Source organism: Camelus dromedarius, chromosome 11, assembly GCF_036321535.1.
Source record: "Camelus dromedarius isolate mCamDro1 chromosome 11, mCamDro1.pat, whole genome shotgun sequence".
Taxonomy (NCBI): Eukaryota; Metazoa; Chordata; class Mammalia; order Artiodactyla; family Camelidae; genus Camelus; species Camelus dromedarius.
Genome location: NC_087446.1, coordinates 44,697,842 through 44,715,609, shown reverse-complemented (window position 1 = coordinate 44,715,609; position 17,768 = coordinate 44,697,842). Strand labels below are relative to the sequence as shown.

The window sequence follows — 17,768 nt, the reverse complement described above, 5'->3', positions numbered from 1 at the left end:
TACTTCCTTACTAATGGTGGTTAAAATGTTAACTATTTTTCCATTTCTGTTCAATTTGTTTAGTTATCCTTGACGTAATATAGCATGCTATGCAAGTGTTTCTACTAAGGGACAATCTTAGATTAAGTCACTTCCTCACAAAGGTAAAAATGCCCAGTCGTCTCAGTAAGAAATGAGTACCATCTCTTTGGTGGTATTTTCTCCTTTCCTTTGAAAAGGAAAAGGAATTTGAAATAGAAACATCTCATTTTTTTCACCTTGCAAAGCAGACAGCTCTGAATAGGAAAATATAAAATTTGTAATCAAAGGAAGTAGGAAGAGGTATTCTAGAACCTTATTTTGGTAGTATTTTTAGAATTTTGGCATTACTTTTAGTTTTCTCTTACTTATTAATCTTATCCATAAGAATGCCTTTTGAAACAGAATGATATTTTAAACTGCCCTCTTTCTAGGCTATACTATTTTGTACTGCACAGGAAATAGAATAAATGAAATTACTATATACTGTTGACCTCCATTAATTCTGAAATCTAGTATTTTTCCTGTTATCCTGATAAGACTATTTGAAATAAAGTTGGCTTTTACAGTTTATCTCTTAATTACAGATTTATAAGTAGATACATATAAAATTCCTTCCTTACAGAGATACCCAGTTTTCTTGGAGTCTGTTACTTGTAGGCTTTGCATTCCATATTCTGTTCTTTTTTTTTTTTTTTTTTTTTTTTTTTCCCGCTAGGGAGGTAATTAGGTTTATTTATTTATTTTTTAATGGAGGCACTGGGAATTGAATCCAGGACATCGTGCATGCTAGGCAGGCACTCTATCACTGAGCTATATCCTCCCCCTCAATATTTCTATTCTTAAATGGTTACGATAAAAAATTTTTTATAAGACATCTTTTAAAATCTATGCTCATTTAAAATTTTATGCTCATTTAATTTTTCTGTACTTGTTTTTCATACAGATATGAAAAGTTGATGAAGATCAACCTAGAAGCAGCAGAGTTAGGTGAAATTTCAGACATACACACCAAATTGTTGAGAGTAAGTATTTACAAGATTATGACTATCATGGGCTCATAATCTGTTCCTTTGCTGGCAGGATTAGATCTGAACTTTCCTGGGGAGATGATGTACCTAAAGATCTCCAGAGAACGAGTAGTCTTTTTCCCAACCTAAGGAACTGTTTCCAATTATTTAAACACCCTTACTGCCATGGAATTCTTTATGACATTTCCAAAAGCCTACTTTGCGTTAAGGCTATTTTTCTCTCCATCTTCCTGTCTCTCCCTCCCTCTCCTTAAAATCCGTAATGCTCTTGTGTTGCTTCTGTGACAGTTAATTCAAGCTCATGAATATAATTTAACATGCAGAGTGCTTAAACTTGTTTAGAAATAGATGCAAGTTAGGAAGATACCAGATCTTTTCTAAAATGAAAAGTAAGGAAAGAAAAGATTTGGTTTGCTCAAGTCAGTGAATCATTTTTATAACTGAAAAAAAAAAAAAAAAAGAAAGAAATTAGGACGTAAGTCTCTATTCTGCTGAAAAATACAGTAACATTTCAGGTAGTCTCTGGATCTCTTATTAAAATGTAGAAGAGCATGAAATTATGTATTGAGAGCTGGTTACTAATCTCAGATCTGCCTCTAATTACCTAGCTATTCCTGCCTGGCTGCTTAAGCAAGGACTTCAGTTCTTTGCATCCTTGCTTTCTTCTTCTTTAAAATGGGCAGTTCCTACTCTGCTTATCTCACAGGTTACTGTACCAATTAAATGAGATAAATAAAAATGCTGTACTGCTGCAAGCTTTTAGCATTGGAAGTATTCTTCATGAAATGAATGTTAAGGGTAAAGGCAGAAGGACTTGATGTGATATCCCTTTTCTCTTTCTGACCTTAGGCTGATTTTTAGTTGTTTCTTTTCCTCAGTTTTAGATCTAGAATAGCGGTCTTCAAAATATGAGTCATAAACAACTAATAGTTTGTAAAGCTTAGTGCATTGCAATTAGCAATGTTTTTAAATGAAAGAGATGGCAGAATGTATCACATATAATAAGGAAATTACTGTTCCATGAAACTTTGAGTTTAGTTACGTATATACATTTAAATGATACTGAGGTAAAACAAAGTGAATTTCTTACTGTAGGTCGTGATCAAAAATGTTTGAAAAATGTTGCTATGGAATAAACAGGTTAAAAGTCAGAGAAACAAGAAACAGTCTTCCCCAGTATTTGTCTGTATTTAAGTATAGGCAGTCATAGCATTGTAAATGTTTTCTGTTCTTTTTCTGCTTTTGTCTTAGAACTTGATTTACCAGTTCATAGTCCTAATAGACTTTCCAGGGTCAACTCATTTGAGCACTTTGAATGGAAATTGTATGTTTCCTTTAGGGAGCCCAAAGTATTTCTCATTTTTATGATATTTTTGTGAAGATTTAGATTTCCTAGGAGAATTGAAGCACAGATGATTAAATAGCTTGTCATCCTGGAGTCATGGGAAATCAGGGCTTCAATTTCAGGCTATTTATTTTTCACTATATTTCATTGTTTTTCCTCATACGTGTTGAGTTGCTGTGGCTCCTTTCCTAATGGAGATCCTAAAATTTTTTCCCACCATAAAAAATTTGTAAATTAGAAAAGTCCTCATGACTCAAAAAATGACTATTTAAAAGTTCTGCTATAAACAGAAACTAAGCTGTACACCAGAAACTAGCACAACATTGTAAATTAACAATACTTCAATTTTTAAAAAGTTCTGTTCATTGTCCTGCAGCAGTGATTCTCAAAGTAGTTCTTGGAACAGCAGCCTCAGCCTCACATGGGAGCTTGTTAGAAATGTGCATTTTGGGGCCCCACCCGTTGAATCAGAAACTCTTGATGGTAGGGCCCAGCAATTAATGTTTTAAGCCTCCAGATGATTCTGATGCTGCTAAAATTTTGGCAACCATTGTTTTTGTTGTCTCTTTTTATATATATTGTTAAATGATTGTTACCCTACGAACATACAGTTATTATTTTTATTTTTTGTATGACATAAAAGTCATTTTCCAGTTTTGTTTTTGGGTAAAACTACCTTTTATATAGACATAATATTGCAGCCAATTGATTTATTAATAGTTTTACTTATTGCCCCCTTGATGTTGGTACTTCATGCTGCTTGCAGTTTCTCACACTTTTATGTAATGCTGTAAAAAAATAACTTTGTCCATAAACTATTTTCCATATTTTGGAAGGATAAGGTCATGCATTCTTTTTTTTTTTTTTTTAACTTTTTTTATTGAGTTATAGTCATTTTACAATGTTGTGTCAAAGTCCAGTGTAGAGCACAATTTTTCAGTTATACGTGAACATACATATATTCATTGTCACATTTTTTTTTCACTGAGAGCTACCACAAGATCTTGTATATATTTCCCTGTGCTATACAGTATAATCTTGTTTATCTATTCTACATATGCCTGTCAGTAGCTACAAATTTTGAACTCTCAGTCTGTCCCTTCCCACCCAAGGTCATGCATTCTTAACATTAATGTTAAACAAGAAGACATAAACCATGAAAAGCAAGATATATATTTGACTATAGAAGAATTTAAGATCTCTGTATGTCAAAAAAAATGTTAATAAATAGATTGAGAAAATGAAATAGTGGGTTTTTTAAATAAAAGTAGCTCATACAAATGCATACGGAAAACATTAGATCTGCAATAAATAGACAAAGAACATTTAGAAATGATTTTAAAATGAATAGATCTAATTGAAACACCTGAAAAAATAATTCAACCTCAATAGTAATAGAAAATTGCATTCTGTAATAACAGTAAAATACCACTTTTGTCTCTCATTACGAAGACTTAAAAAACTATGTAATAGCAATGCTAACAAGAGTGTAGTGAAAGGGCACGCTTGTTGATTACTAGTAGCAGCGTGAACTGCCACTTAAAACTTTATTTGAAAAGCAGTAGTATGTATCAGAACCGTTGAAGTATTCAAACATATTTATCCTTCAAGTCTAACCTTCATCTTTTCTTTAAAAGTTTTACAAATGCTCAGTTCTGTGGTAGAAAAGTGATAAATTTACTAAGCTTAAAATGAACAGGATCCTTAGATAAGATTTCTTTTCATTTTTTGTTTTTAAGAGGAGTTACTATTCTTTGGCCTCTAAACAAAGCATTATTTTGCATACCCACATTTATACTTAGGACTATGCTAATGGTTCTATTTGATTTTCATGTAGAGTACTAACCATATTTTGTAGATAAACAGAAGCTTAATTGTTGAAAGTATTTTGTATGTTTTTTTAAAAAGGATATTTGGTGTAAGCAGTGTTTTATAAGTGTACTAATACTCATATTTTATTATCATATTGTACTTTTGGTCGAATACAACCTAAGAAACTGTCCTTATATTTAAAGATAAAAATAATTATTCTGATGTTGAATGGAAGTAATCTGCAAAAGAAGTATTATTCAGACTTTAGAGTCTGTTGGCATTGTGATTCTCATTTCTGATATTTGGTGATCTGAATCTGAACCCATTGGTTTTATTTAGCTTTCCAGTTCTCAGGGAACAATAGAAACCAGTCTCCAGGATATTGAAAGCAAACTATCTCCAGGTGGATTGCTGGCAGATACATGGACCCATCAAGAAGGCACTCATCCAAAAGATAGACAGTAGGTTATAACTTCATTGGTAGTTTCTGCAATTATTATTAAATGTACTTTTTCACATTAGCTCCATTAATTTATTTGGATTTTTCTTCTTTAAATAGTGTAGAAAAGCTACAAGTCCTGTTAAATTGCATCACAGAGATTTACTATCAGTTCAAAAAAGACAAAGCAGAACGTCGTAAGTAAAATTTGTCACTTGTTAATCTAATGAGTCAGCCCTACTGGTTGTAATTCAGTTGAATTCATTTTGTGTATTTGTAAGTTTGACTACTTAAGTTACTCTGTAAGGAAAGAGGTTGAATGTATTAAAAATTATTCTTAAAACCAACCTTTTGAGTATTTCAAATCAGGGATCATGAATTTCCAAACTTCTAGACATCACATATGTAACAGAAAGGAGTAAGATTGGCTGGTAGAGACTGAGGAGAACTAGAAAGGAGACCCCCATCTGAAGGGGAGGCCCCTACTCAGATTCATCTGATTATTTCCCCAGTCTTCCTAGATCTCAAGAGAAGCTAGAAATGCAGACTTTATTAGAAATATCCTGACTTTTAAATGTTGACAGTTAATTTTTTTTTATGTTTGCACCATACAGACCAAATAAAAGCATTTGTAGGCTGTGCCTACCCATGGGGCACAAATTTGTGACATCTGCTTTAAACTCAGTCTTTTTGAAGTAATAATCACAAAAGAAAAAATATTGTGTGACATTTTATGATTCTGCATTTTCAGAAGTAATATATATTCTTATTTTTAGGATTAGCTTATAATGAAGAACAAATCCACAAATTTGATAAGTAAGTATGCAGATTATTTAATAATTATTTTTGGTTATGTTATTAATGCAGTTCTTCTTAAAGTTGGAATTAATCACAGTGAAAAATACATTTTAATCCTGACTTTATAGAATTGTTACTGTGTGTGCACATATTTGAGGCCCACCCGTCTGGCCCCTGGTTGAGAGGTTACTGAGAAGGGAGAATGAGGAAGCAGTCTTCCTCTGCCTCATGTGCTCAGATTGCAGAAGGACAGATAATACAGAACGTGGGCCAGGGCAGACTTAACCACCGTCTTAACCTTAACCTCATTCAATAAATATTTTTTGACCATTCTCCACTGTGAACCTTCTCTTTCTGCTCTTGCTGCTATAATGTCTATCTTAATCATTACTGGAAACATAAATTTCATATACTTGAAAATTCTTTAATATTGGAAATAGAAACAGTGACGTTGGTTTAAGCCTCTGATTATTTCTAAATTGCAGGCAAAAACTGTATTATCATGCAACAAAAGCTATGACCCACTTTACAGATGAATGTGTTAAAAAGTACGAGGCATTTTTGGATAAGTCAGAAGAATGGATGAGGTAAGTAGACTTTTGGGGGAGTGATTGGTTGTTGACTGCACAACATACAATTTAATGCATGTTGTATGTTTTAAGTTAGAATAATATTTTATTAGACTGCTTATTAATTGGTTCTTTTTGGTTTTCAGAAAGATGCTTCATCTTAGGAAACAGTTATTATCCCTAACTAATCAGTGTTTTGATATTGAAGAAGAAGTTTCAAAATATCAAGATTATACGAATGAGGTACAGCTTCAAAACTGTCTAGAAAAAAAACCTTTTTCCTATTAGGAAAAATTAAAATAAAATTCTTCTCAGTTTATATCTGATAATGTTTGAGAAGAGAGAAATAGGATATTAATATGCCTGTATTCAGCTCTGCTTGGCCCATCTGTGATATATATTTTGAGCTGAGTTTTAAGAACTTAGATATTTTATGATTAAAAATGTCTAATAGACCATTTTTATCATCTGTAAGAAAAGTTTTTTAAAAGAGTTTTGATTTTAAGTATTGTATCATTGATGGTTTTAAAATTAAAACTTAAAGCTATAAAGGGCTTATTAAAACCTGTAACTTTTTTTAATTGTAATATAGTCAGTTTACAATGTCAATTTCTGATGTACAGCATAATGTTTCAGTCATACATATACACGTATGTATATTACTTTTCATATTCTTTTCCATTATAGGTAACTACAAGATATTGAGCAAAGTTCCCTGTGCTATATAGTAGAAATTTATTTACCTATTTTATATATTGTAGTTAGTATCTGTAAATCTCAGACTCAGACCAGTTTATCCCTTCCCATACCCTTTTCCCCCTGGAAACCACAAATTTGTTCTTTATAAAACCTATTAACATTTGATGTATGATCTATAGTGAGTATTTTGTTCTGTGATTGATATGGGATTTTTTTGTTTTGTTTTGTTTTGTTTGATGTTTTAGTTACAAGAAACTTTGCCACAGAAAATGTTTGCAGCCTCCAGTGGGATCAAACATACCATGACCCCAATTTATCCATGTTCTAACACATTAGTAGAAATGACTCTTGGGTAAGAAATTTAGTATTTCGTAACTTAATGTTTCCATTTGTTTTTATTTCATTTTGTGATCTTGCTGTTTTATTTTGAAATGTTTTATATTTGTTATGAATACTTTTGCTAATACTTAATGACTTATGTCAGGTTTTAGTTCTCTAGACTGACCTAAATATAATTCTAAAACCCTTTCATACTTTTTTTGAGCAAAGGTACTTATTTGTCTTTATTTTGAATATTATAGTATGAAGAAATTAAAGGAAGAAATGGAAGGGGTAGTTAAAGAACTTGCTGAAAATAATCATATTTTAGAAAGGTGAGTAATGCAAAAATCCTTCTGCCCCGGTGATTATATATACAATTAAATACCTATACATACATCTGTACTTGGACCTGCCTGTCTTCCTATAGCAGTATGTTCAGCAATGGGAAAGGAATATTAAGCCAGAACCCTTAGATTTTATGAATTTCGTGGTGCTTTTTAATGTGTCTGGGGTTGTTTGGATAAAGACAAGTCAGCTGTGATTGATTCCATTTTATAGACTCACTGGTTAATAGAATTCTTTGAATCTGTCTGTGAAAACAAAAATCTTTTGCACAGTATTTTTCAAAACATTTTCTCATTAGAACCATAATCTTCAGTTTTGGAATCAGAGTTGCTAATGAGATGCCAGCACTCTGACTAGTGCTGTGTAACTCCCAGAGCCCTCTGCACACCTCCTTGCACATGAGTGCCATCTGCTTACGGAGTTCTTGGAGGAGCCGGGTGTCTGCTGGCCTCCACAATCCTCAGAGATCAAGGAGAAAGAGCGTTGCAAAACGTGCAGAGCCTATAAAGCCACTTTTGGTGGCTATTTCCTTATCCGGGTTGCTCAGAGAAGTTGAGTCCTGTTTGGCTCGGGAGTAGACGCCTTCTCTTTCAAGCCCTTAAGGGCTTCTCCACAGCTTCTGTCACCCCTAAAATGCTCATGCAGTTGTTTCACACCTGTGTAGCATTTTGTACACTTGCAGGGCATTTTCACACTGCATGACCGCACTAAACGTGCCTTCCAGCCTTGTACGGGGCAGAGCAGATAGCCTGTCCATGTTCTACACGTACTGAAACTCATACCTGAGGAGATGAACTGGAGCTGGACCCCAGCCTCCTGTCTCCTCCCATCAGCTTCTCCTCACTAGCCCTGTTCTCATATAAAAAGACCAAACAGAGGTTCCTGAATCTTGGAAAGATTTACTCTCAGGAGGTCACATGATTTTCGAGTTACATGCAGAAAGTTTACCAGACACTTCTGTAGGATTGTCAGGTTTTTTTTTAATGAATTTAATGAATTGTTACAATTTTTTCAAACAACATACAATTGTAAAAATTGAAATAAAAGACTCCACCTGCCCTTTCTCATACCTCCCCACCCCCACAGAAGTAATCACTATTAATAGTGCATGTGTGTTTTATAGGAATGGAATCATTCTGTTCATACTGGTTTAGTCTTACTTTCTTCACTTAAGGCTGCATATGAACGGTGCTTTTTAATATCCTACATATAGCTGTATTTTTCTCATTTTCAACAGCGGCCAGGTATTCCAATATATAGACCTACCGTGGCTATTTAGTGCATCCCTATTTGTTGGGCACTTAAGTTGTTTCTGACTTTTCACAGTTACAAACCATGGTTCAGTGAACATACTTATGTGTATATCTTCATATATTTGTGTAAGAATTTTTGAAGAGTTGATTTCTAGATGTTTCTAGATGTGGAGTGTTGGGTCAACAAAGGGTGTACATATTTAACTTGATAGGTGGTGTTAGTTTACTCTAAAAATTTTTTTTACACTTCTTTCCTGAAAGATATTCTCTTTACTTTCTTTTTCATTGACATATAATCGATTAACAGTGTTCTGTTAATTTCTGGTGTATGGCATAGCAATTCATTTATATGTGTGTGTGTGTGTGTGTGTGTATATCCATGTCCATATATATATATTTCTTTTCATATTCTTTTTCATTACAGGCCATTACAAGGTAGTTTATTCTTCAAAAGGCTTTGTTTATAGTCCCATTTGCAACACTGAATGTTACCAGTTTTTTAAATATTTGCCAATTTGTTGAGTAAAAACTGATATCTTGTTTTAATTTGCATTTCTTTGGTTAATAGTGATGTCAGACATCTTTTTATATGTTTTATATGTTTATTCAATTTTTTTTCTGTGAGTTGCCTGTTAGGTTTTAAAGTCTTTTCCCTTTTGGTTTATAGCAACTACATAGTAATTGTCTAACTCTATAACTTTTTACATATGCATTCAGTCTATAGTTTCTTTACAACTTTAGCTAAATCCTAAATTTATCCTGTAAGGGTAAAGATTAGAAAGTAGGAGAGACTATTAAAATATGGTTCACAAAATTTTATATTGAATCAATTATGTTTTTTGGAATAAAATCCCCACTTCCCAAAGCATGTCCAGTAGCTTGTGTTTTATTTGCAGGTTGGACAGTGTATGGGTAATCAGACATGGCAGCATCATAACTTAAATGTTAAGTGACCACTGAAGGATTTATACCAGAGCTAGTCCTTGTGCAGTGTCTCCATGTGGATATCTATCACTTCAGATTTTTTTATATCTAAAATCTCTTAACATCATCCTTCCCAACTGTTTCCCCTCTAATTTCCTCTTCTTCTTCCCCTTTCTCCTACTCCAGTAAACGTAAATTACTTCAGGCACGTACTCTTCTTTACTCCCTTTCATCAAGTTTGTAATCTTCCTTCAGAATGTTTCCTTATTCCCCCTCATCAGCCTCATTTAGATCTCCTTTCCCCTCACTTGCGAGCCATGGTAATAATCTACCACCTACTTCCTTAACCAGCTCTTCCCATCTGTTATGGGTTTTACAACCAAAACAATCTTCCTAAATACTGCTCTAATCATCCCACTCCCTTCGCTCAAAAATTTCTAAACTGTTACCTAAAACATGAAGTCTGAATTCATACTTGAGGAGGGAGGATTTAGCTCTAGTGGTAGAGTGCATACCTAGCATGATTGGGTCCTGGGTTCAATTCCCAGTACCTCCATAATAAATACATAAATTAAATGAATAAATAAACCTAATTACCCCCCATGCCCCTCCTCCCCAAAAAGCCAAAAAAAAAAAAAAGAGTTCAAAGAATATATATACACACACACACACACACATACATACATACATACATACATACATACATACATACATACATACATACATACTTGAATTGAAAGAATGTAATAGTCTGGCCCCAGCCAATTCACCCAACCTTATTTCCCACTGTTCCCCAAAATAACACTCTCTTCTAGCAAGGTTCCATTCCTTACCATCCCTTAAGTATGTTATACTGGCTCCCAACTCCACATCTTTGCTTATAAATTCCACCCCACCAAAAAGAAATTACCCATCTCTTCCTTACACTTTCCAGATTTCATTGCTCCCCATTTTCTTCTCAGAAGTCTTCCCAAGCCACTGAGTTGTATTTTTTCACATATTTATTATACCACTGTGTTTCAGTAAGAAATAGAGCAAATTATAGTTGGTTAACTGTTTAAAAATAACAGTTTATTCCTCTGCAAAGTATTTTATATTCTTCTTGTGGGCCAAATAGATGAATCTTTTGAGATTGCCTTCTTTCTTTTGTGTTTTAGGTTTGGCTCTTTAACCATGGATGGTGGCCTTCGCAATGTTGACTGTCTTTAGCTTTCTAAGAATTTTGAGGAAAATTTTAGTTTGCACAAGAAAATGTTGAGGCATTAAATGAATGCTTCTATAGGTGGTCTTATGTTTCTACATTTCACCATTTGGTGTGGCCATGTAAATATGTACAATACTGTAAATACATAAAAAATATATAAATTTTTGGCTGCTGTTAAGATGTAATTTTACCTTTTAACATTTATATGAGGACATTTGACCTCAGTGATCACTTAGAAGAAAGCCATGACTGATATGTTGAGACACTGATCCTCTACTCTTCTGGAAATGAGTCATTATCTCTGACTGCCTCTGGAAACATTTTTAAGTGGAGCCAAACTTGGCACTCTTACAAATCAGTAAAGGCTGATGGTTGCCTTGTTTGTAAGTGGTAGAATGGAGAGGTAGCTTCTGTGAGTGGGGAGCGGAACCGAACCACTGTTTTACTAGGATCACAGGTTTTTTGAGAAGGATAAAGTGGCATTACCCCAGTTATCCTCCTATCTGTTTAGTTTCAGGTCTGTTAGTGAGCAAACATTTTTAAGAGATTTAATTATTAAAAACTGTTCATTTTTATTTTGACCGTAAATGTATAATTGTCTCTAAAAGTTTAGAATCATTTCAACTGTTTCAAGCTGTATATTTCTTTACTTTAGTTCTGCTTACTACTTCATGAAGAAATATCAATAAATTTCTCAGTTTTAATGTAAGGAGTTTGTATTTTTCTGTGTACAACGGTTTGAGAAACAAGTTATCTTTTGAAAGAAATAACATGGGTGGTAATGGTGAATTATTCTCAGAAATTGGATGTAGAGGCAATTTTGTGTCTCTTCTAAACCTGCTGATTCCAAGTGTAGTAGAAGTTCTTCTGTAAATGTATGCTATATAAATCCAGAGAGAACCTTCTTTGAAAAATGTACCCAGAGTTCTAGACTAAAGGATTATGCTCAACAAGAAATTATTTTGTCTAGCAGGATTTGATTTTGGTTTTGGTTTCTGACTTCTCAGATTTTCGAAGTGTGATCGTGGACAACCTGTATATCATAAAGAGATCATGTCCTAAAGAGTAAATAAATTTGGCTACCATGAACATTGGAAAACTGAAAACGGATTATGATGTTATTTGAAATCTCAAATTGATGCATTATTGTAGTGGGGAATTTTAAGTGTCGCATGTACACATTATACAAATAAATGCATGGGTAAATGACTTTTCTTTTATAAATACAGTCACCCCATTGTCAAAAACTGTTTAGTTTGAGAGTGTGTGAGGCAAGGGGTTGTTTAATCTCTCTCAATTTTAATTTTCCATCTGACCGTCTAACATGAATATCTTTAACTAGGTAGTTTAAATGTTTATATCACTGGATACTACATACAGTTTTACTTAAATTATGTGATCAGTCAATGTATTTGCAGACTTCATTTTTATTTAAGCACCTGTAGAAAAGAACACCAGTGCAAAAACTTGCTGTGGAGACTGTATAAGCTGTATGGTAATAACAGTTCTGTTCCACATTAGTATTGCTTAAGACTTACTGTTTTATTCCTCATTACAGCAACTTGTAAATCAAACATTCTTGCTTTCAGTTTTACCCTCAAGAATGCATCCGCATTCAAAACACCTTAAGTCAATAAATACGTGGTAACATTGGTCTGCTAACCAAATTTTCAGTGAGTATTGTAAGTGAAATTAGCTTTAAAATAAGTTACATCTTCAGTTTAGTAGCTTTTTTTTTTTTTTTCAGTATTGGGATATATTTCCAAAAGACAGGGATTAAAAATATTGTGTTTAACAAATAGATGAGTTAGTTAAAAGGGATTAACTTTTTTTTTTGTAGTGTCCCCTTTTTTATTGAGGTATAGTTGAGGTACAATATTATATAAGTTACAGGTGTATAATACAGTGATTCACAATTTTTAAAGGTTATACTCCATTTATAGTTATTATAAAATACTGTCTGTATTCCCTGTGTTGTACAGTATATCTTTGTAGCTTATTTTATACCTAACAGTTTGTACTTCTTAATCCCCCACCCATATATTGCATCCCCCTTCCCTTTCTGGTAAACACTAGTTTTCTATATCAGTGAATCTATCTCTTTTTGTTATATTCAGTAGTTTTTTGTATTTTTCAGATTCCACATAAAAGTGATCTCATACTATTTTTGTCTTTCTCTGTCTGACTTATTTCACTTTGCATAATGCCCTATAAGTCCATCCATGTAGAAGCAAGTGACAAAATTTCATTCTTTTTTATGACCAGGTATTATTTCATTGTGTGTATGTATTTGGGTGTATATATATTTATAATTCTGCCACATCTTCTTTGTCCATTCATCTGTCAGTGGACACTTGGGTTGCTTCCATATCCTGGCAATTGTAAATAATTCTGCTAGGAACATTGGGGTACCTTTTCAAATGAATGTTTTTGGTTTTTTTGGATGTATACCCAGGAGTAGAATTGCTGGGTCATAGCGTAGTTCTATTTTTAGTTTTTTGAGAACCCTCCATATGGTTTTCCACAGTGGCTGCACCAATTTACATTCTTACCAGCAGTGTATGAGGGTTCCCTCTTCTCCACATTGTCGCCAACACTTGTTGTGTTCTTTTTGATGATAGCCATTTTGACAGGTGTGAGGTGGGGTTTAACTCTTAATGTAAAAGAAAAGTTATAGTTGTAACAGAAGAAGAAATAATCAAAAATTAAATAAGTGAACGTAAAGTATGAAAAAAGTGGTATCTTCGAGTCAATAAGAATGGTGTTAGAGGTTAGGAGAGAACTGTGGAAAATAATCCCATAACATCTTCTAAAGGTCCCACTTCAGTTATTTTGGAGATTACCAAATACAGTAGAAGTGGCTTATAGACCTCATTACACCGTGACAAGCAGAGTGCCTCTTCTTAGATGTAAAAGATCTTTTCCTCAAAATATTTCTTTAAAAATGTAATATCTTCATCGGTAAGTTATCCATAACATTTTGTTTGTTTGCTTGTTATTTTTTAGGCAGTGAAGTTCACTTTTTGTGGTGTTCTGTGCTAAAAATAAGAAGTATGTTGTTTGGAATTAGGAAAGGGATTGTCACTAGGAATAAGCAGTCTGAACTAAAATGTCGAAAATGTATTGTCCCTTCCGAATCACGGCCACAACCAGAGCTAGTCCCTCATTTCTGATTTCACCCTACTCACAAGGGCGTTGTATGCACTGTGCTTTGTCTTTGAGGAAGTGCTGCGTAAAATTTACAGTTACTCCAATTTTTAAAACTGAAAAGAGCTAGGGCAGACACTGTTGAAAGGAAGACATAAAGAAGTCTTAACACTATTGCTGTAGCTAGATCCACCACTCCACATCCTACTTTTAAGGTGAAAGTATCTGGAAAAGTCTTATGCTGTTGTTTTAATTGGACTTTCTCCTCACTTGTCCCTTACAAGCAGACTCCTAAGCAAATTCCTAAGAAATTATGAGAATGAAATGGAAAACAAAACATCTGACCTGGAAATAAAAACAACCCAATCAAAAGATGGGCAGAAGACCTAGATAGACATTTCTCCAAAGAACACATGCGGATGACCACAGGCACATGAAAAGATGCTCAGTATTGCTAATTATGAGAGAAATGCAAATCAAAACTACAATGAGATGATACCTCACAGAATGACTATCATCAAAAAGTCTGTAAATAATAAACGCTGGAGAGGGTGAGAACAGTACGGAGGTTTCTTAAAAAACTAAAAATAGAGTTTCCATAAGATCCAGCAATCTCACTCCTGGGCATTTGTCTAGGGAAAACTAATTCGAAAAAATACATGCACCCCAATGTTCACAGCAGCACTACATGTCTATCGACAGATAGACTGGATAAAGAAGAAGAGGTGTATATACAGTGGAATACTACTTGGCCACTAAAAAGAATGAAATAATGTTGTTTACAGCAACATGGATGGACCTAGAGATTATTATGGTAAGTGAAGTCAGTCATACAAAGATAAATATCATATGATATCAGTTATATGTGAAATTTTTAAAAAATGATACAAATGAAATTATTTATAAATTGGAAATAGACTCACAGACATAGAAAACAAACTGTGGTTACCAAAGGGGAAATGGTTAGGAGGGAGGAATAAATTAGGAGTTTAGGATTAACAGATACAAGCTACTGTACATAAAATAGATTAACAAGGACCTACTGTATAGCACATAGAACTATATTCAATACCTTGTAATAACCTATAATGGAAAAGAATCTGAAAAAGAATACATATATGTATATGTGTAACTGAATCACTTTGCTGTACACCTGAAACTAACACAACATTGTAAATCAATTATACTTCAATAAAAATAAAGTAAAGACAGCTCTAGAGAAATGTTCAAAGAGTCAAAAATCAAAACAGAACTCTGGAAATAATCTTGTTCTTTTATGCACTTCTAGACTTGTAAGAATCAGTCAAATTATTTTTGGGGGGATAATTTCCCGCCAAGGTTTAAAATACATATTTTTCCAGTGAAAAATGTATAAAACAAATGGGATCAAGGCTGTGGGTTTAGGAGGTAGCTTGTTAACCACCACCAAGTCCTATAAATTGCAGTGGACAGCTCTGTTGGATGCTGTGTTAGTGGCTATGAAAGTAATTGTATTTCTATGGAGGAGGTGGGGCATGGTGGGGGAGTGTCTGTACTTAAAAGTTATCAACTGTTACATTAGGTTAGAGTTTCTGAAGCTTAAAACTCTTTCTTTAGAAAGAACATCTATTAATACAGTTTCTAGTTATGAGGGCTAAGGTCCAAAGGACAAGCTAAAGGAATGACAGGGGAAGGGGATTTAGGGCTAACAGGTGGTCCCCAGACATATTGGCCGAAAGGGAGTTCACAGCTAAAGTGTCAGATGTGGGTGTTGCTGTGTTTTCCTCATCCATGCTCTCTGTGGAGAGCTGCTCTGGAACACACTTCCAGCCATGGCCATAAGAAGTGACTTGAACAAGACATTCAGAAGAATAGCCCAACTCTTTTACTGGTTCCCCAAATCACTGACCTGCTCGAAGAATCGGAAATCCAAGTTGCTCTGGAGCCAAGGTGGAGGTAAGTTATCTGAGGCTAATGCTTCATTTGAAATACATTTTCTTCTGTTCCTAAAATGGAGCCTCCCTCAAGTTGGGGGTGGGGGGAGATAAAACTCTTAAAGCCTTTCAAAAGTGTTATTTAGCATGGTTATCTGAAAAATTGAGAGAAAATACAGCAATTGGAAGGTGAGCTATTAAAAGCTATGAACATTTTATAATCCAGTTTTATGTTTTTTAGGCATTTGGGTTTGGAGAAGTTTTTTAGAGAGAGATGGAGAATGTTTAGCTTTAAAAAACAAGTGAAAAAAACAGCTCATTTTCAATGAATCTCAATTTGCTTGTAGACTTAAAATAGAATAAACAAAAAAGAGTAAATCAAGAGCATTCCCCTCCTTTTCCTGGAAAATTTAAAACATCAATGGAACTTACATTTCTTTGGGTCAGTTTATATCACATTTTAGTCGAGTATTAATGTGTGATTTTAAAGCACCTTAAATACGCTGCTGTGTAAAGTTCTGCATTTCTGTCCAGTCCTATCTGGCTGGGATGTGAGGGGGTCAGAGAAGAGGGAATTGAGGCAGGGAGATGAGCTCTCCAAGGCCAGAGCACACTTTCTGCAGAGCCCGGCTCTTCCTACTCTGCACTGGGGGGAGGGTTGGACATGCCACCTGGACCAAGGTAAGCAAATTCTCTTCCTTCACTGTGTTTCACCTTGCAGCTGCGTTAAAATTCCAGTTATGGTTTTTTGACACCTATGCAGGTCTGCATCTTATGTAAGTGCTTGACATTTACCCCTTGTCTGATAGATCATCAGACATAATCTGATGAGATGTTAGATGACCCAGCACCAGACCCTCCTTTAATTAACACAGAAATGACTGATCTGTATTCACCAAGGAAGGGAACTTACAAACTATGGGGCCTAGTACATTTCAGTCGTCTCTTTTTTCCTTGAATTGGTATTTTCTTTCATTCTTTCTCATTATCAAAGACTGTGGAATCTAACTTAGAAGTCCCTGTGTGTGTGTTTGTGTATATATCATCCTTCAGGTATGGAATAGCATCATTTGGGATTTTAGAGCCCCAAGGGAACTTAGAAAAGTCATCTTATCCAATTCCTTCATTTTAAAGTTGAGTAAACTGCCCCCAAATGGTTAAATATCTTAACCTTCCAAAACTGTCACATGGGAAGAACCAGAACTTTATCCTAAATCATCTGATTATTTGTCCAGTGCTCTTTTTGCCACTCCGCAGTGCTATGGTTTGTAAACATCAGAGAATGTGAATATGAAGCTGGGTTATGACTGCACCCTTTGTCCGGTATGCCTCACCCGTTAGTCACTCAGTAGCCATCTCTGCTGTCAGGTCGACTATCACAGTTACCACTGCTTGCGTTCAAGTCACCCTTGTTTTACTTAATAACGGCCCCAAAGCACAAGAGTAGTGATGCTGGCAATTCAGATCTGCTAAAGAGAAGCGGTAAAGTACTTCCTTTACGTGAAAAGGTGAAAGTTCTCAACTTAATAAGAAAAGGAAAAAAATTTGTATATTGAGGTTGCTGAGATCAACAGTAAAAAACAAATCTTCTATCCATAAAATTGTGAAGGGGAAAGAAATCTGTGCTAGTTTTGCTGTCACACCCCGAACTGCAAAATTTACAGCCACAGTGTGTAAGTGCTTAGTTAAAAGAAAAAAAGGTATTAAATGTGTACAATAAGATATTTTGAGAGAGACCCCATTCACATAACTTTGATACAGTATATTGTTCTATTTTATTATTATTTATTGTTGACCTCTTACTATGCCTAATTTATAAATTAAACTTTATCATACCTATGTCCGTATAGGAAAAAAACGTAGGGCTCAGTGCTATCTGCGGTTTCAGACATCCATCGGGGGTCTTAAAACATATCTCCCCTGTGTCTCCCCCACAGAGGGTACTGCTGT

The 17,768-nt window shown here is 34.4% G+C and overlaps 1 protein-coding gene across 5 annotated transcripts in view; it reads left to right on the top strand.

Annotated features, from left to right (window-relative positions):
- Nucleotides 1-11,864, top strand: part of TBK1 (TANK binding kinase 1) — a 40,201-nt gene extending 28,337 nt beyond the window's left edge. For 4 of the 5 annotated variants that reach the window (XM_031462772.2, XM_031462773.2, XM_031462776.2 and 1 more), the window contains 9 exons: nucleotides 965-1,043; nucleotides 4,546-4,667; nucleotides 4,766-4,842; nucleotides 5,422-5,461; nucleotides 5,929-6,030; nucleotides 6,159-6,255; nucleotides 6,957-7,063; nucleotides 7,293-7,364; nucleotides 11,766-11,864. In XM_031462772.2, coding sequence (XP_031318632.1) covers nucleotides 965-1,043; nucleotides 4,546-4,667; nucleotides 4,766-4,842; nucleotides 5,422-5,461; nucleotides 5,929-6,030; nucleotides 6,159-6,255; nucleotides 6,957-7,063; nucleotides 7,293-7,364; nucleotides 11,766-11,820 — 751 coding nt within the window. In that variant the 3' untranslated portion in view covers nucleotides 11,821-11,864. Of the gene's footprint in view, nucleotides 1-964; nucleotides 1,044-4,545; nucleotides 4,668-4,765; nucleotides 4,843-5,421; nucleotides 5,462-5,928; nucleotides 6,031-6,158; nucleotides 6,256-6,956; nucleotides 7,064-7,292; nucleotides 7,365-10,711; nucleotides 11,468-11,765 lie in introns of those variants that run through there. The other variant, XM_031462774.2, reaches the window with a different exon arrangement.
- Nucleotides 11,865-17,768: the final 5,904 nt, after the last annotated feature.